This window comes from Thunnus thynnus, chromosome 23 (genome assembly GCF_963924715.1).
Source record: "Thunnus thynnus chromosome 23, fThuThy2.1, whole genome shotgun sequence".
Classification (NCBI taxonomy): domain Eukaryota; kingdom Metazoa; phylum Chordata; class Actinopteri; order Scombriformes; family Scombridae; genus Thunnus; species Thunnus thynnus.
The window spans coordinates 3,630,905-3,651,544 of record NC_089539.1 but is presented as its reverse complement, the minus strand read 5'-3'; the positions used below and the strand labels follow the sequence as shown (position 1 = coordinate 3,651,544).

The window sequence follows — 20,640 nt, the reverse complement described above, 5'->3', positions numbered from 1 at the left end:
CAGACTTGAGCCATAGAAGATATTCTACAACTAACTACGACTAGCAAACTGATCTCCATGTGTCAATTCAGTGGAGTGCTCCTTTAAGAAAGTAATCAGTGAGTCTTGCTTTACATTACAGTAACTTAACAAAATACAACAATGTGTAGTGTAATCCCCAGTCAGGTCAGTAATAGCAGTACTGTGAATCATGATTGGTCAAGCTAATATGTTATCACATCCAACAAGGACGACAAACACAAAACAATAAGCATCATTTTACTACAGTACCTATCTACATAATGTGCATCAACAATGACTCAATGACTGTTTTTTACACCAGAACAGTGAAAAATGCAATTTAGCCAAACAATGATGTTCAAACCTGATCAGGGAGAAGATGTAATTCAGGTCACAACATAAGAGATCATTCAGGTTACTCACAGAAATATTTGACATAAGAATCACCATTCTTATCTCTACAATTCTGAATCTGACAGAACCTCTCACACACTTTTTGTAGTCCAGTGGACAAAGGACACAAGTCAATGGTTTGGCAGTGATCTGGAATAAGAGCCTCAGTACAGTGCCCCCTTTACTGTTCAATGAATCAACAATAGATTCTGAATTGAGAATTCATTCTGAATTGATTTTTTTTAATGTAATCATGTGGCAGTGTGAAAAACCTCCCACGTCGGTGCGTTCAAAGACTCTCGGACAACAGAGATGAGAGTTCCTGGTGAAGCTCCAAACTTGTGACATCACCGTCTACAACCTCCACATGCTTAACTACTTGAATCCTGGATGTCAGAATACCCTTGAGCATATCAACACGGAACAAAACTCACAGCTGCGATACTGTGTGATAATTTACGACACGAACATAAAGCTACATTCTGTAGAATAACGCCGTGTACGAGGGTTGTAGTTTAACATCAGCTAAACGTGGCGTCGGTAGGAGTTCGGTTTTGAAAAACAGACACGGGACAGATGGCGAGTGGCCATCGGTTTAATTCATCAGCATTCATCAGAAGCCCACTTCGCTGGCTCTGAAAGTTGCAGCTTAATCTTCAACCACATTATCCTGGAGGCGACGTCGTCACACTGAATGTGGAAGTGGAGCAGACAGGATGAAAGAGACAGAGATGGAGTGTAGGAAAAGAGAAAGCGAAGAGAGAGACCACCTACGAGGCCGCTTGATGATGCGCTGTATCTGTCTTTGTCACCGCTTTCTGTGCATGTGTGTGTGTGTGTGTGTGTGTGTGTGTGTGTGTGTGTAATGCATTATGCTCAGTGAGGACATTGTGAAGTGTTAGGAGGTGCTGCTGTACTCAGATAAAATGTGTGTTTTGGATGCGTGGCTCAGTAGGTGGTGTTTGTGTACGCCGTCTCATAATTGCTGGCTGCCTTTGTTTTGCGTCTGCTCGTGCGATTGTGTGTGTGTGTGTGTGTGTGTGCGTACGTGTTTGTGTGTACGATGAGACGCAGCGGTGTGTGTGTGGGTGGTGAGTTAAATGAAACGAGTGAGTATTAAGTTTAAGCTTGAGGTGGGAAGGCGCAAAGTCTCGCTGCTTCTCTTCCTCCATCATCCACCTTGTTGCATGTCTATCTCTTACTCACCTCTCCTCTCCTCTCTTTCTCTCTTTCATGTGACATCCCAGTCGTCCCCCTCTGTCTCTGACACACACACACACACACACACACACGCACACTGTAAAGGAATTACGACTGATCCGAGCTGAGTCTTTAGCTTGTCTGTCTTTGAACATCAGTGCCGTTGCTTTTGAAGCTTCTCTTTGAATTATTGCATTTCTGTTTATGCGTGCACAGATAAAGGCCGGCTCAGGCTGCACTATTCAGCTGTAATCTCACTATGTTCTATACATGAAGATGACATACATAAACTGTGTGTTTGCTTTAACATGCATCACTCTCAGACACACACACACACACAGAGTTTCGTAAGGATAATTTTAGTTCAACACAACTTTGGTCTTATTCTGGTCGTCCTTCCATCGCTATAATGAAGCAGTCACATGATCAAACAGGCTTTAAATAAAAGCCCAGGTTAGCTAAACTTGTCTGCGGTGTCTCTCGCCATGTCTGAGGTCTTTTTAAAGTTCCAACCAAGACTTATAAAGTAGTGTATAAATAATACTGCGTTGTTGAAGATTAAACCAATAGTTCTCAGACTTTTTGGCTTTTGACTCCTTACAAATAATCAGTGTTTCATTGTGGCTCCAGTTCAATCAAAGGAGACATTTCCCCTTTAAACTTATCACATGGTTTCCAATAAATAACTGTTTTGAGGCCCAAATAGGTAAAACTATTCAATATTTCACAAAGCCTGAAAAATGAATCCAAATATAGGTGGCAGAACTATGTTTCTTCTTCTCTCCCCCCAAATTATCATCTCACAACTCCTCAGATTTATCAAGTTTATCAAGGTTTATCAAGAATTGTAGTTCAAACTAGTTCCATCTTGAACCAGCCACAGCAGTAAAATGCTGCTCACACATTGATGCATCAGTATTAATTGTACTTTATTAAATGTATGAACAACACTGAAACACCAATACTTTTACTTTTAATACTTTGAATACATGTTGCTGATAATATTTAGGATTTTAAATGCAGGACTTGTACTTGTGATGAAGTTTTCTGTTGTTTTGACATTGTGGTATAGCTGCTCCTACTTACATAAAGGGTCTGGATACTTCTTTCCTCCACTGCAGCGGAAACACACTGTTTATACTACATCAGGTGTCAGTGTATACAGATGTGCCCTCACGTATTTTTAGGCTGTACGTCCACATAGAGCTTCACCACACAGATCTTCACAGACATGTAGATGACGGCACACAAATGTTCAAGTTATAATTTGAGCTTTGGTTAATAGAGCTCATTGAAGGTTTATGTTTTAATATCATGGAGTGACAATAGAGCGAGAACACGAGCAGGGTTGCCCACTCTCACACTGTCAGGCTCAAGTTCTCACACCACCAAAACAAATCTGTTGTCAAATAAGAGGAAGCTACAAAGCTGCTCCATGATGAATAATACAGCCACATATTCCTCTGCACACAGGACAACATCTAAACCTCAGACTATTCTCCACATTTCAGCACCGATATCGCTCCATAAACATTAAAGTGAGGGCAAAACACACAATTTACATTTCTATAGTCTGCAGAGGCACACAAACAGACCTCTCCAAAATCACAAACACCTTTTTATGTGTAATACGTCTATTAGAGATTTAAATATCCATGAAAATACAACTTTTAATGCGTTTAAAGCAAGAAAGAGAGAGGTTAGATGGACGAGGTTCACTAATAATGTCTCCTCATGTCACTGGATGTTATTCTGGGTTTTGCCCAAACATCAGCAGGCCTTCTGAGGTTCTGTTGCTTACAGCTGTTTGCACGTAGGATTCTTTCCTTTAAGCTGATTAAAGACCTGTAGCCATCACACAGCAGCAGGAACAATATGTGCATCCCCAAAGTGAGAGAGGAGCATCAATTTAAAAAAAAAACCAACCCTCGGTAATGTCACCTAACACACAGCTGTGTTGATGGAACAAAGCTCCAGGTGTGGTCTGATGACTTTGCTGAACAAAAAAGAAAATCACCTCTTTTATCCTTTTCTCTCTCTTTTTTTTAACAACTCAAAAAATCATGCCGGCCGACACAAACAGGATCCACGTTGCAATAAACTGGACTTTTCCATCAATTTAATTTTAGCTGAAAGTTTTGGCTTCTACCTCCTGCACACATGCAGTCACTCATACTGACACACACACTGGTATTAATTTAATCATTTTCGGGTTGGCAGATAATATTTGGCTACTATTTTCTGCAACTGCACACACACACTCATAGACTTTCTAGACAAACACATACACATACTTTGGTATTAAGTTATTTGCCAGGACGTTTTGGCTACTAGTTTTTGGTATCTATGCGCACACACACACACACACACACTCACACGCGCACACACACGTAGGAATTAACTTTGTCTTGGCAGGCAGGAAATTTCTGGCTTTTTTGTTTCTGCATGCGCACAAACACACACATATGAGCGCGCACACACATGCACACACATGCACACACAATGGGCAGTAATCCCCCTGTACATGCCAGAGCTTTGGGCAGAGCAGGGATTTTCCTCTTCAAAGAGCAGACCACCCATTGCAGCGTCGGAACAATGGTGGCCGAACTCCGGAAGATTTCCTGTGGCGGCGGTGGGAGTCCACACACACACACACACACACACACACAGACACACACACAGATAGCCTTTATTACATGTAGACACACACACACAATCATATGCATACACACATTATGACCAACAGGATCATGTACATACCTGCAGGCTGCTCATTGCTCAATCCACATTATACACACACACACACACACACACACTCACACACAAGACAGACAGACAGATCTGGGGTGCAGGCGTTTTTACAAAAGAGCAAAGACACTGAGTGTGAAGGGATTGAAAGAGAACCAGAGAGGAATAAAGGGATGAAGGGACAGAAGGAAAGTCTGAAGTCCAGCTGTTTCCACTCCCAACTGCAACCTCGCTTTCAGCCAGCGCTGTCCCATGTTTTCCTCATATCTCTCCTCTCCCCTCTCGCTCACTTGCTGACTTTGTTTTTTTTTATTATTTTATTTTGTGTTTGTTTTTGGGTTTTTTTTTTTTTTTTGATGCGGCAGAACACGAGGCAGCAGTCCGCCTGACTGATTCACTCACAGGCAAAAATTAAAACTATTTGTTGCTTAAAAGCAGCCTTTTGAATTCAAAGACAAAAGATGGCGGGACGACAAAGAGCAGCCCGTGTGTTGTGTGGGGAATGTCGCCCCGAATGTTTAGATGCAACACCCCCCCTCTCTTCCACACGCACACTTCCATACACACTTCCACCCACATCCTGTCCTCTTTTCTTCTCTCTCTTTTGTCACAGAAGCAACAAATTAATTCTTATTTGATGGAGAAATTGTCTTTTTGTGATTGATTTGTTCTTTGTGAACGTGCACAATAAGAGACTGTGTTGTTGAATAGTGATTTCTTTCTCTTTTTGTTATTTTTTTTTATTATATTTATATTGACAGCGGGTGGCTGGAACAGAGAATTCCTACAATAAACAGATTCCACTATGTGACGTTCAGCTAGTTGGTATTCACACCTTGTCATTTTGCAGCTTTTTTTTCAAGGGGAAACTATCAAAAAAATCATCCATGAAATTGAAATGTAATTTTGCTAAGTAAGTGTGTGTGTGTGTGTGTGTGTGTGTGTGTGTGTGTGTGTGTGTGTGTGTGTGTGTGTCCGTCCTTATGGGGACAAAAAGCAAGTCTCTTAATGTAAATCATTATTTTAGGGTGAAGACTTGGTTTAAAGTTAAGGTAAGTTAATGGTTATATTAAGGTTAGGGTTAGGCATGTGGTAGGCATGGTTAAGGTTAGGATGAGTCTCCAGGAAATGAATGTAAGTCAGTGTAATGTCCTCTGAAGTGATGGATACATGAATGTGTGTGTGTGTGTGTGTGTGTGTGTGTGTGTGTCCAGCTGGTGGAGTTTTATATTTCTCCAGTGATTTATTTCTCTCAGTTTACAGTTGGCCGTCAAACTTCATGGGTGAAAAACTGCTCACGTTGCAGAATTTCTGAGGAGACACAGATAGTGTTTATTTGTTCAAAAATTTATGAGTGCCTTGTTCCCTCTCTGTCATTGCCTTGTTGCCTCACTGTCTGTTTTCCTCAGGCTCACACACACACACACACACACACACACACATATCTTTTTCCCTTACTTATTTTTGATGTTTGCATTTTAGGCTTTTAGCTGATGATCTCATCGCGAGCAGCTTTCCCTGCCTTTCCTTTCTTTGCCGTCTTTGGAAGATTCCCTTTGAATTATTACATTTCTTTAATTATATCTGCAGACGAAGATAGAAACAGTCGTACTGTTAGATGCAAAGCATGCCATCTCAGAGAAAATAGCCATGACCTGATGTGGAGTGAAAAAGAAATATCACAGTTTTTTACAGCTCAAAGACTAAACTGGAAACTCCTTCCTGACCTTACTTCATTCACTTTTCATATATGCATTTTTTTTGCTATGCAGGCAGGCTCACGTTGGTCCACTTTTCATCTATCACTTCACACTCTACTCCAGTCTTCAAAGGCTGAAACAACAAGCTAGTCTCCAGGTAGATGCCGCTCCCAAGCAGCTACTTGGCTTCTTTCCTGGTGAGCTTTTCTTCCAGAAACTATCACAGTCGTCATTAAGGCTGCAGAGAAAATATGTGTTGTCTGAGAAATTTCTCGCATTTTGTGAGGCGGTGTGAGATGCAATAAAACAAGGATTGTACATGCTGTCAGTGAAGACCCTGGAAATGAACAGACCGAGTGTGATAAATCCAAATGAATTCCAGCTCATTCTTATGGCTGCACTATTGATATTTTTATATTAACAACGGATCAAATGTAATGTGAAAAGGGTGACTCATTGAATGCATTTACATGTTCACTAGTGTCCTAGTATTGAGTATCCTGGTTTCACCAAACAGCACACAGACAGTCCAGTTAGGAAATAGCTTGTTAAGCATTTAGCAGCCAGATATTTCACTCTGGAGTTGGTGGAGACAAAAACAGAGCTAAAATGAAAGTGAATATTAAACTTACATTCATTAGACAGACGCAAACGCGACTCCAGATGAATGCTAATATTGCTTTGTCTCTGTTGGATGTGTAAATGTTTGCTAACACATCAGCCATAAAATCAAGGATATATAAGGGGATAATGTGTCAATGTTGTGCTTTCAGCCTGTTCTACTGCCACCACATGGTCAAAAATCAATCAGCCTGAACTTATTAACACCCTATAATAAAATATGTGATATATCCAGTATGCACTTATATTCTGTTCTGAACCATCAACAAAATTATGTACAAATAGATTAAGACCAGCTTACTGAACAATGAATTCAGGATAACTCAAAACATTTTGCCAAAAGTGACACAAACACATTGTGCACACATTGTGCCGCTTTACAGTAAAAACCTTCCAGTAATGCCTCTTTACCCCCTTCCTCTCAAAAGCTGGAAGGCTTTTACTGTGGAGCAGCTTCAGGCATCTGACATACACAGTACAAAGAAGTTTTTTTGTGTGTGTTTGTATTAGCCTAAAATGCTAATTCACAGATGACAGAAGAAAGCTGGTCTAAATCAGTATTTGTGTATTTTTTTTATGCAGTTGGAAACATTTTGTCCAGTTTTTCAGTGTTGGAGTGGCAATCTCAGTGGATATCTCAGAGACTCTTTAACCACTAAAATTACCAGTGAAGTATGTTAGGCACTGCATGAAAGCTGAACATTAGGTAGTCAAGTCAAATTTATCTATATATCACCACATCACAACAGAGGTTATCTCAGGGCACTTTTCACATCCTTACAGTGGTGCCATCTAGCTATATCATTAGATAATGTGTTTCTAAGGTGTTTAGGGCCAAGTACAATAACTTCAGTTTTGTCTGAGTTTAGTACCAGGTCATCCAGGTCTTTATGTCCTTAAGGCATGCTTAGAGTTTAGTTAACTGATTGGTTAATTTGGCATAATTTGCATAACAATGAACATTTATGGAGTGTTTCCTAATGATATGGCCTAAAGGAAGCATATATAAGGTGAATAGTATTGGTCCAAACACAGAACCTTGTGGAACTGCGTGTCTAACTTTTGTGTGCACGGAGGATTCATCATTAACGTGTACAAACTGAAATCGGTCTGATAAATAGGACTTAAACCAGCTTACTGCCGTTCCTGTAATGCCAATTAAATGTTCCAGTCTCTGTAAGAAGATGTGATGGTCAATGGTGTCAAATGCAGCTCTAAGATCTAACAAGACAAGTATAGAGAGAAGTCTTTTGTCCGATTCAATTAGGAGATCATTTGTAACTTTCACCAGTGCTGTCTCTGTGCTATGGTGGACTCTAAATCCTGACTGAAAATCCTCCAATAAACTATTATTTCTATTATTATAGAGAGTCACACAACTGATTGGCAACTGCTTTCTCAAGGATCTTAGAGAGAAAGGGAAGGTTAGATACAGGTCTATAGTTGGTTAAAATGAATCAAGAGTAGGCCTCTTAAGAAGAGGTTTAATTACAGATACTTTAAAGGACTGTTGTACATAGCCTGTTACTAAAGACAGATTGATCATATCTAGCAAAGAAGAGCTAACTAAGAGTAAGACTTCCTTATGCAGCCTAGTTGAGATGAGGTCTATGAGACAGGTTTTATATATCAGGTTTTACAGCTGTTTCTAAGGTTCCTGTGTTTGTGGATAAATCGGTGCCTGTTGAGGGCAGGAGGTGGTGAATTCTATCTCTAATAGTTATCATTTTATCATTAAAGAAGCTCATGAAGTCATTACTACTGAGAGCCATTGGAATACATGGATCAATAGAGTCATGACTCTTTGTCAGCCTGGCCAAAGTGCTGAAAAGAAACCAAGGGCTGTTTTTATTCTCCTCTATTAATGATGAGTAATTGGCGGCTCTGGTATTACAGAGGGCCTTCCTATATGTTTTAAGACTCTTGCCAGACTAAGTGAGATTCTTCTAGTTTGGTGGAACGCCAATTTGAAAACCTGCTTTAATTTGCAGGTTTGAGAGTTATACCATGGAGCTAACCTCTTATGTTTTAGTATCTTCTTTTTTAAAGGGGTGATGGAGTCGAGTGTCATTCACAGTGACCCTGTGGCACTATGAACAAGATTGTCAATTTGGGAGGGACTAAAGTTAATATAAGAGTCCTCTGTAGTATTGAGACATGGCAGTGAATTCAATACTGATGGAATCACTTCCTTAAATTTAGCCACAGCACTATCAGATAGACATCTAGTGAAAACATTTTTATCTAATCGTGTTTAGTACAGTCATAGGAATTCAAAAGTTATCAAGTAATGGTCTGATGAAATCGGATGAGGCGGTTTTAATTTTTTTTTAGATTTAACTCCTCTTCTGTTTACTTTAGATTTTCATGGTCAGGGGTCAGACACAGAAGTTTGGGGTTTTGGTTGGGTAACTGCTCTAATGGAAGTGCAGAGAAGTGTGTAGTGTGGTTGTCATGGTTTTGGTCTTCTAATATTTACATTTTTCAGTACTTTCAACTAATCCAAGGTTTTGCGGCCAATAAAATTGCACTCTGGGTCCAAAAATGTAATGTTTTCTTGATTATTTCTGTACTTTATTTCCTAACCTATGACATTTCTCCGTATTTGTAAAGAAAAAATCATGGAATAGAGAGGTAAATATTGGACTTCAAGTACCACAGTGCAGTCTTTCATTCAGAAAATGTGCAAGAGATGTAAAGAGTTTCCATTTCCTTCAATACTTTGTGTGAGATAGAAATACAGATGCTAACTACAGTGCGCTCAGTGGTGTGAGCTTCAGTTGGGATTTGATCGAATATAATGATCAGATTTTTATTTTGGAGTGAGCCATTGCTTCAACCTTGGTTTATCCAGGGACAATCGAGCGTATGCTACTTCACATACCAAAGTCTGTCCGAGAGGAATTGAAAACAACATTGTGCAGTGGCGTGTGTTTCCATGTGCCTTTGTGGAGGTGCAGCCCCTCATTTATGTCTTTTTTTTTTTTTGGTGTCTGCTTGACAACTAAACTAAAGCCCTTCTGCCAAACAAATGGGAGCTGTGTTGGGGAGAGGGGGCGGCCCGGGCCCAAACTGCAGAGATGGGCACTCTTTGACAGCTGCTTTCATCTTGTCATTATTCCTCCTTCACACTCAAGGATTTTTGGGCTTCCTAAAGTATTTCTGTCGCTCTCTCCTTACTCTCCCTCCTTCTACCCCCCCCTCACTCTTTCTCTCTTTCTATCACCGGGCTGTGATTGGCTGTTATGACAGAGCCGTCGCTGGGCTGTCAGCCTCTTCTAAAGCTCAGTTTAATTACTCCTTTTCACTAACGTGACACGTTCATGCACAGATGCATGCAAACGCGCACACACGCGGGAAAGTCACTCACAAACACACATGCTGACACACAAAGGGACGCGCTCAGCTGCGTGCTGTGCCGTCCTGGCAGTGATAAAAAAAAAAAAATAAAAAAAAATAAAAAGTCATGGTGATTGAACTCTCCATCAGCCACTCTACCTGACAAAGCAGACCCCCCAGATGTTTGTCAGTGTTGTCTCTCTCTCGCTCTCTCTCCTCAGCAGAGCTTTGAAAACATCATGTAGATTTGTGAAGGGCCGGCTGCTGTTGGGTTTGATGGGCTCCGATCGATTGCGCGCCCTGCTGTGCCAAGCTCTGAATAGCCAATTAAAACCATTGAGAGGGAGGAGAGGTTCGGGGGGACGTGAAGGAGTTTGATTAGAGGAAGATGATGAGAAAGAAAGGGGGAAAGATGCGGCACCGGTTGCCGTCGTCGGTAAATGTTTAATATTCTGTGTCCTAAACTTCACAATGATCACTCTTTTTGCTTCCCCTTCCTTCCATCATTCCTCCAGATAAAGATTCCCTGACGGATGCATTCAGCTATGCTTCCATAAACAGAAGACAGCAGTGCACTGGGTTGAGACCTTGACTGATGGAGGGAAGCTAAGACAGATGTACAGATTTGCTAGAAATGGAGGGGAAAACAATGAGAAAGCCTTTTTCGCATGTGAATGCCAAGCCGTCTGGAATTGGTTTCATGTCGTCCTCAATTTTCCCTCTTCCCGTCTCTCCCCGCTCTGTCTGCCACCCTTCTTTCCTTTACTCTTTCTCAACCCCCCTCCCCTACATCTCCCGTCTCCATCTCTGCTATCCATGTCCTGATGTCTCCTTGCATTTTCTATTTCCTTCTCTCCCCTGCCTTTCATCCTCTGCCCTTGTCTCCTTTCTTTCCTTTTACCTCTTCCACTTCCTTTCTCTAAATGTACCCCTCTCCTTTTCCTCCCCTATTATCTTTTCATCTATAACCTCTCAATCCTCCTCTTCTATCCCTCATGTAATTTGTCTTTGCACCACCCTGTTTCTGTTTTTGTTGCCCTTCACCTGTCCTCCTTCTTCATCACATCTTGGCCATCTCCACCTTTCTGCTTGTCACTCCCCAATCATCCTCTCTTTTCCCTCCTCACTTCTCCCCCTTCCCTTCCCTTCCCTTCCCCCCCCTCTCTTTTCTCCTCCCCCGCCAGGCACCCTGCCCTACGACATCAAGATAGTAATCGCCGGGAACCATGAGTTGACCTTTGACCAGGAGTTTATGGCCGACCTGATCAAGCAGGACTTCTACTACTTCCCTTCGGCCTCCAAGCTGAAGCCAGAAAATTACGAGAACGTCCAGTCGCTGCTCACCAACTGCATCTACCTGCAGGACTCCGAGGTCACTGTGAGGGGATTCAGGATCTACGGCTCCCCCTGGTGAGTAACCTCTACTACTGCACTGCACACGAGAGCAAACTCCTAGTAGTGTAGAAAAAGCAAGCGGTTGAAGTTTTAGTGTGATATTCACCTTTTTCTGTAAAAATTAACACATTCTAATGATTAAATTTACATGATAATTTGGCCATGTTTCAAAGCTGCATTTTGCTTAAAAGAAAATCATTCAAAGAGATTTCATTACAGTTAAATCATCTCACTACAAAATCTTCAGAACTTCTGAAAGCGGCTCGTAGGGGAGGAATGAGGATGAAACCATTTGTTAGCAAGTTTGGCTGTAGTTGGGGAGATCAAATTTGAAAAAGTGCTTGCTCGCTTCTATTTTGGTGCTTTTAGGTTTGTTCATTTGTGTGTGGGGACTACATTTCCCACTGGTGACCACTGAAATGACTACTGACTACTGAGATTAATTATAGCCCATAAAACACAGCCATACAGACAAATGTGCCAGACAGACAGTCTTGTTTCAGTATTCTGATGCGTCACTGAATGCCATCAACATACCCGCTGGTGTATGTTGTTGTTTAGAGACCATTTGGTGTGTTATGTGGACCAAAATGTGTTAGCGGAGACTTATAGGAAGTATTGTCTTTAGCAGTCAGACAGTTCAATCAGGCTGTCAACTTGAGTCCACCGCTACAACCGTACAGCAGTGAAAAATATATCCAACACATCCTTTTGATCATGCCGATGTTCATTTAGCATTTCAAAAGTGTCACTTCCACCCCAGCATCCACCTGCAGGCTGTGCATCTACGTTCCTCTAATGGGTAAAGTTATCTCCACTCTGACTAGTCAGAATCTATACGCCAAATATTAACACTGTGCATATTGTACATTCACACGATAATCCGTTATTGACAGACTGAGGTAGCAAGGACATCATCTAAACACAGTTAATGGGGGTCAGCTTACTTTTGCCCCAGAGCCTTAACGCAGCTTAATCCGGCCTTGACTATTGGTACCAAAATAAGAGTTTTTTCACTTCATCTGTGCAACTTTGAATCGTTGAAATGGATCATTTATTTGCTTCTTTATTTAGCTTTGACTTGTATCCCTATCATACCTCAACTCCTTGTAGACAGGCTTCTTTTTTTCCAGGATGTGTGTGTGTATGAGGGTGAGTGTCTAAGCGCTTAGGTGGTGGTCCACGATCCGCTTTGTGTGTGTGTGTATTTTAGTGACAGGTCCCTGAGGACACTGTTTGCATGTGTGTGTGTGTGTGTGTGTGTGTGTGTGTGTGTGTGTGTGTGTGTGTGTGTCCAGTGCTGGGTAATTGGTTTGCTGTGATAGCATGGGTCCCCTGAGTTTATTGCTCAGGCCACTGCAGAGAGCTGCCTGAGGTGGACTGAGAGGAAGATAGAGATGGAGCGAAAAGAAGGAAAAAAGAAGGAGAGAGGGAGGGGGGAAAGCGAGGGAACCCGTGGAGGGCAGGAGACAAAGGAGAGATGTAGGAAAGAAGGAAGAGGTGGAGATGGATGGAGAGAAAGAGAGACAGACAGAGGGAGGGAGGGAGGGAGGGATAAGGATTTAGAAAGATTTTATTGAGATTCCCCGGCTGGCCCTGGCTGGTGTAATGGGCACATGAGGTGACGAGTGTGTGTGTGTGTGTGTGTGTGTGTGTGTGTGTGTGTGTGTGTGTGTGTGTGTGTGTAAGAATATCTCTGTCTGAATGTGTGAATGTGTGTGTCCACTGTGGGTCTGTGAGCTTGTGCACTCGTGTGTGTCTCACTCGCCTTGGACTGCATGCCTGTGTGTGTGTGTGTGTGTGTGTGTGTGTGTGTGTGTGTGTGTGTGTTGGTGTGTGCCTCGGGGTGTATTCCTGCAGCACAGAGGGGCTCCAGCTGGAGGCTCCGTGTGTTCCCCCCTCTGCACTGGCTGCTACCCTCTTCTCTCCTTCCTTCCTCACCTCTTCCGTCCATCCTTCTCTGCTCCGGCAGGATTCGTGGGACGGTGCCTGTTCCACTCCCTCCCTCCGTCACCATGGTGAAGCCAGGCTGGTGCTACTTTATGGCCTGTAGATTACCACCCCCCACCCCCCCACCCCCCCACCACAGCCACTATCACCACCACCTCCACCCCGAGGTGCTACCCGACTATCAGACAGTCTGACGGCCTGATTATCAGTGTGCTTATCAGTCATACATCTGTGAGTCTGGACTTGGATCTCAGATGACATTTATAGTTATTAAGAAATAGAATCATTTTCAAAAATTGTAAACTTTGTGGGCATTTTTTTTACTTTAAACTAAGTTATATCAAGACTGTCCTGTAATATAAAATAAAATAATTAGCCCAAGCAAACAGATGAAATCATAATGAGACAGGTGTTGTAGTAATGCAGTTATGTGATGATAATACAAATTCATTAAATATGAGGAGAATAGTTTTTCATAGAGTTTGTCTTGGATATCATTAGGGTTGTGGTGTGATAGCACAGTGTCAGATCTGGTTATCAAATCCTTTCATATCTCTTAGAATCTAACTGCTTTAGTTTATAACGTTTGCAAGTAACTGAAGTTATAAATAACTAAAAGTCAAAGATTCAGTGAGGATCTGTAATCAGCTTTTATCTCTCCAGAAACCAGAAACACAACTGTTTTAACGACTAATGATTGTTAATGATTAATGATTAATGTTCACAACCTGTAGCTACAACCTGAGAAATAAGACGTGAAGCATAAAATATGAAACGATGATTAAATGTATCTGACATCTGACACACTGAAATAACAGCTAAGTTTAATAACCTTATTTTTCACAAGACCCAGATGTATAACTATGAAGTTGATCAGTTCAAAATACTGATGTGAATATACTATAAATGTTTTACTGGGAGATTCACTTGAATGTGATGTGATGCTATCTTCACCCTCAGATTTACTGAGTACACACTCTAACAGAAGGAACATGAAGCAGACAACAGACCAAAGTTTCATTTTAGCCGTTAAGTAACATTAATTAGCTTCAGCTGATAAACAGTGTTAGCCCAAATATAAAATGACATTTCTGGAATCTGAAAGAAGTAGATGTTGTCTTATATTTGAGGACTAAACAATTACACGTTCAAAACATTCTTTTTGAATGGACAAAGTACCGGTGTCGCATTGTAGGTTGTTTGTAGCCTTAACACCGCTAGGCTAATGAGTGTCTTCAAGTCAGTTAATAATGAGTCTTTTAGAGTCAGTCAGGCCTAAATGTGTTTGGTTAGTTCAGTTTAACCTGCAGAAGTTTCTGAAGGCTTGTGTAACATGTTTTTCTGCCACAAAGGAAATAAATTCCTGATGAGTGAAAAGGACAAAACATGTCCCGACGTCTTTGCTGTAGAAACGGACCGTGACTGCAACATCTGTCAGGAAGCCAAAAATGACTGCTGTCACAGATGATGAGGGGCTCAAGAAGACAAGAAGACAGCCTGAAAAAGGACAACTGTCATAGAAAAAAAAACTTTTTCAAGTTGTTGACAGAAGAGTGTGTGAGAATGTGACGGATGGACAAGCTACATAAAAAAAAAGTGGAAGGAGAGATAAAAGGGTTAATTGGAGATTTGTTCATGGAGGAGTTTTGTGAATCTGGATATTTTGCCAGCTCCAAAATGAGACCAGCTATCAGAACACAAACACATATATAACATGAAGAGGAGATGGAGGTGAGAAAAGAGTGGAAGGATTGAAAAACGAAAGAGAAGAGTCAAAGTTTGGTGAGCTTTTAAGAGAACAGGGAAGGATGATAAATAAGTGAAGAGAGGGCAGAATGAAGGAGGAAGTAGAGAGAAACAGTGAAAGAAATTGATGCAAGAGAGGAGAGAAAGGGAGAAGGGACGGAAAAAAGAAAAAAAAAGAGGGACAGTGGAGGTGCAAGGAACAAGGGAGGTAAGAAGAAGAAATATGGGATGGATCTATGTAGGATTTTCATTACTTCCTGTCTTCTCTTCCTCCTCCATCTCCGTATCCGCAAGCATGGATTTTCAGGGTGGCAAGGGATAGCCGTGGCCCCTGTGGACTGAAGCCTGGCCGCCCCAGTGGTAATTCCCTTTTTGGGGCATTTTTTCTTAGAGTTGGAACTATTTCTGTACAGCCGTAACACACCCAGGATGCATTTTTTACCCACTTAGGTGTGCACCCTCGAGTGCCTCTGGAGACTTGACTTTACAGCTGGCAGGTCTAGTAAACCAACAGATAAGTACAGGTAAGCTAATAATATATGAAGACTGTATCTGTTTAGTGAAGTTTAGAGCTTCTAGCATTCCAGGAGGAAACAATAGCAAACAGTTAACATTAGCTAACTTTTTATGCATCGTGCAAAAAACCTGAGGTAAAGTTATCTCCCATAAGTAAACTGTTCAATCCAACTTTGATTAAAAAACTCCTTTTAATTATGAATCTGTCTGTGTCTCTGTATCCCTGATGATACAGTGATAGAGAACGAGCTCATAGTGCTGCTGCTGAACATCTGCTCTCACAACAGAAGTAATTCTACTAAGAAAAAAATGTTGGATACACCGAATATTATTCCATCTATTCCACCACTGCCTGAATTCCAAATAATGTAGAGTTATGTGTTGTAGGTGCCTAAAATAGCCCCTTATTTTCTAGTTAGATGCATTTTTATGTGCACATAATAGTGATTTCTGTGCCACCCCAAAATGACCACTAGTCCCATACCGGTCACCCCATTTAAAATTCACGGGCCATTTACCCCTCCCCACCGCCATCCCTCACTCCTACTCCGTCCTCTCCTCTTCCTCGCTCTCTCTCCTCTGCAGAGGTAGTCTGATGCTGTGTGCTTCTCAGCGTGCTCTTCCAGTCCATCCCACTCCCCCCCCACACACACACATTAAACACACCACACATCCCCATCCAAACCCCTCACCATTCCATCCCTAGATTAGATCCTTCTTGCTCCATTCTCACTAAAACCCTCCCAGATTGTCACTGCATGAATCTGTGAATGAGAAAGATGACACGGGGGCGCCGCTCCGCTCCCTTTTCCTGGCGCTAATGTGAGTTTACATGTCATTTGTCATGGATGTATCGCACAACCACCCTCTGTCTGAGAGTTGAGGGGACAGGGGAGGAGAAGTCAGACATGTTTTAGTCGTGTGTGTCTGTGCGTGTGTGTGTGTGCAGAACCCTAGAGCCCCAAACTGTTGGAAGTAAGCAGGGTTGTGGGAAGCATGGGAATTAAGCAGCTTGCAGCCCCTTGACATACACAATTGTGTATTGGAAGCAAAAAAGAAGAAACTGAATGATAATGGATGGAGACTGGTTGAATATGCGTGTGTGTAGCTGCAGTGTGAGGAACCTGCAAGTCCACCACACCGCAGGATACAGTAGCTGTGTCCCTACTCCATGCAACCTACTAATTCTAGCCAGTCTCACCAAACTAACAACATGAGATTGTTTCCTCTCCTGTTAATTTTGACATGTTTTATTAATCCAAATAATTGCCATACCTGCAACCCATCTGTGAGCACCTGAGAGTCCTGTCGTCCAAACACATTAGTGTCTGCAATTTGTGAACAACGATCATTTATGAAACATGAGGCTGCCATTTATTATGATCTGGGTGTAAGCAGTGCTGGCGTTTGTGAAACGGGCTCCAGCTTCTGGAGAAGTGAGAAAGTCATCTCAAAAAGTATGAATTTAGTTTGACTTTTGAATGTACTCTTAAAAATTAATGAGCTGCTCACAGCTACAAAAATAAAAACCAAAGTGTAAATGGTGATAAAAACAAAACAAAACTGCACCTCAGAAAAAAAAGTATTACATCTTTTGAAACCATTTTACCTTTTATGAAGTTTTATTGGCAATGTCATTCCAAATTGGAAGTTTGATCTAAGTTCATTGGTGCACATATTGCATAATACCCTCTAAAAAATAACTGAAGAACATTTATTTCCTGTGTTATATTTGCAAAGACAGATACTATGAAATAAAGTATTTATTGAATAACGTATACTAATAGAACGGAGTATAGAGTTTCCCTTGCCCACCCCCATGTTTTGCTGCATATTGATATATGTCAGATTGGCTCAAAACAATCTCAGAAAGTGGCGTTGACCTCAACTGCAGGGAGAACCAGGCCTTAATTTGAGATCAGCTATTTTTTTAGAGATATGTCATAATTTAGCCTGATAATCAGACTGAATTGTCATTTTCCCTTCATGCATTCAGTTTGATATTGTGTTCATGTTAGCCAATTTCTGTTGAGTAAGGAGGCATTTTGTTCTGTTTTGCCCAAACCAATCAGTAGCAAATCAGTCCCACTGATGTCATTTCAGTCAACAAGGAAGCAGTTAACATTTTTCATGACGATTATAGAAACATGCAGATTTAAGAGTTGTTAATATTGTAAATTGACCAATTACCAGTCAACAAAACGTACAGCTGCATTAATCTCCAACCCAAACTAGTCATTTTTGTGGCTATTCGTCTGCTTTTTGTCATGGAGGTAGCAAGCTAGCTAGCCACGTAGGAGTTAGCTATCCCACCAGTGCCTACAAAGCTCTGGTTGGTCAATTGTTTCCCCAAACAGGAAACAGCTGTCAAAGAGCACAAAACCAAACATACTTGAATCATTCTGCCATGATTCAGAGGTCTGGAAGTCGGCGAGCCATGATTTTCAATTATTCTATTTTCCCCTGTTCTAAAATCTATTTTATTATGATTTAGAAAGATGTCCTGTTTGCTCTTGTTAACCCTGTTTAATGGCTGTTGCCGCCTGCAATATAAATCCCCCATACTATCTCCTGGTGTCATGGTAAATCCAGCACGTCATGACTATGTTGGTATTCTAATGGAAATAATGCTGTGAAATGTATATTATGTGGATTTTATCATGACAACCATTAGAGTAAGGTTAATTACAATCCCCCCCATTTTTTCTCTAGTATGTATTTGTTTGTGTTGACCTGTCCATTATTTGAAAAGTATTTCAACTTATATTTAAAGATTTACTGACACCCATGGTAGTTAATTCTTTCACTCTGCAGTATAAGATGTTTGAATTTGCTAACCCTTACATGCTATTTTTTTGAACTACTCATACCAGCAAGTCATTTTTTTATGTAGCAGGTGGAAAATAGTGTCAGTGAGAATAAATACAAGCTCCCATATTTTCTAAGTGCATTGTATACACTTTTAGAAAAGACAATAAATTAAGTGTATGCAATGGAAATAAGTGTGCAGAAGCTTTGATTTATTTGCCAAACACATACAACAAATCACGATCCTTCCCAGAAATAAATACAAAAGGAGCTATGCACTTTAGCTCATTAAATATGTCCTGTGGCTATATTTAGGCTACCATTTTTTATGGGATGTCAACATCCTCCACCAAAGAAAATGTCTTACATTTACTCTCACAATGAGACTCATTTTCCTTAAAATGAGAACAAATAATGATGGCAGTGTGGTGAGAGATTTCCAGTAGTTCCCAGTGCATTATCCTTTGTTTCAGTAACTTTCTAAACAGCAAAGTGCCAAAAACAAAAACAGCATCTCTCTGTAGAGTAATAGAGTAACAAAGAAAATGACCTTTTATTGTTGACTTGTGTTGGAACCAGTTGAAATAACCTCACCCTAGTAGCAGAATTGTATACTTGTTCCAAATTTTCAACATAAATGGGAGCATTCCAGCATTTACAGATAATTTTATAAGCGTAGGATTATAAGGTATTATCTGTCCTCTTTTTATTAATTAAAATTTCACTACATCTTCATATTGGACTGAATATTACTTTAAAAAATAAACTTTTGAAATTAAATGTTCACAAAGAAAGTACATAATAGTTTCACCAGCTGGTATCACAGATCTTGGATGCTCGATATCTCAGAACTACTCTCTACTCATAATTTAGCAACTAAGATTCTCGGCAGCAGAAACCAATCTGGCAACCTCGGCAGATGACATCTGAGTCATTATTAATAATGAGCTGCATGGCCGCGACACGCAGCTTTGCACATTCATGGATCTGCTCCTCTGCGAGCACAAACACAGCCATGAGTATGCGCTTCTCGCTCTGTGCAATTTTTTCATCAGCAGCCAATTAAGAACAAACTCATGTCTGATAGGAAGAAGGAGTGAAAACATCTTTAACAAAAGACTTCATCTCAGTGATTCCCGCTTCTTTGACTGTACTGTATGTATCATTGAAACTGAAGGGAATGAAGTACGTCCTGCTATGTACAGAATTCTTACGGTAGAAGAAAGTCTTCACACTTCATATATTTGCTCAAAAGTGCATCTTCATGGCTGAAAAAACGTACCCTGGGGGCCCCAGTGTGAAATGTGTTCAAGGCCCCTGTTGACCCCCACTGTCACTGTCAGCTTCATTATATCAGACACCCAGAAACCAACCAGCACTTTAATAATCATTTAGTTGATTGACAAAAAGTCAATTGGAAAACATTTTGATAATAGAGTATTCCTTTAAGTCTTTTTTCAAGCAAAAATGTCAAGTTCACTGGTTTCAGCCTCCAACCTTAAAGGGAAACTTACGTATTTTTCAGCCAGGTCCCTGCTTTCCCATCATTTTGCATCTAAGTGGTTAGATGAGTGGGGACAACAGTTTTGAAACTACTAAACCAACCACTAAAAGTGCTTGTTTTTGCCACTGACAGGCTGAGATTGTTACTATGAGTGTCTGACAACATTATGAAAAGTACCATACAGAGAAATAAAACAATTTTACTTACTTTTACATACTTAAGTGGTGCAAATGGAGCAAACCTTGAGCTTTTGGGGCCCCTGTGGTCTGGGGTCCTGGGGTAGTTGCCTGCTTTTGACTGTTTGGAATGGGACTGCTTTCTTATTGTCAACAAATCACATCAAAATTATGTATTTGTCGCCATACTTCCTGGGTTTCCTTTCCTTTGACTCTCACTTAGAGACTAAAATTGTTAAATTTGAGGTTAGTGCCCATCATCACAACAAATATAGTGAATTTAAAAAATAACAAAAGCAACATTTGCTAGCTGCTTCAGTTACACAAGACACGTTATTATGAGTATATCTTTCAGATAGGGTTTTATTAGAAAGGGGCACCACATCCCTTCACTGCCTGTGTCTCTCAGCCCCAAGCTCATTGGTTCCTAATGAAGATGTAAATCTTTAAAAATGGCTCACAAATATATAGTTTTATTTTTTTTAAGTCTCAGTAATTTCCTAAAACAGCAGGTCACTGTAGTTTCTAGCAAACATTATTCAAA

The 20,640-nt window shown here is 40.8% G+C and overlaps 1 protein-coding gene across 2 annotated transcripts in view; it reads left to right on the top strand.

Moving 5' to 3' along the window:
- mpped1 (metallophosphoesterase domain containing 1) overlaps positions 1–20,640 on the top strand; it is a 95,624-nt gene that overhangs the window by 29,449 nt on the left and 45,535 nt on the right. For both annotated transcript variants that reach the window (XM_067581101.1, XM_067581100.1), the window contains one exon: positions 11,186–11,411. In XM_067581101.1, the coding sequence (XP_067437202.1) occupies positions 11,186–11,411 (226 nt within the window). The remainder of the gene's footprint in view (positions 1–11,185; positions 11,412–20,640) is intronic.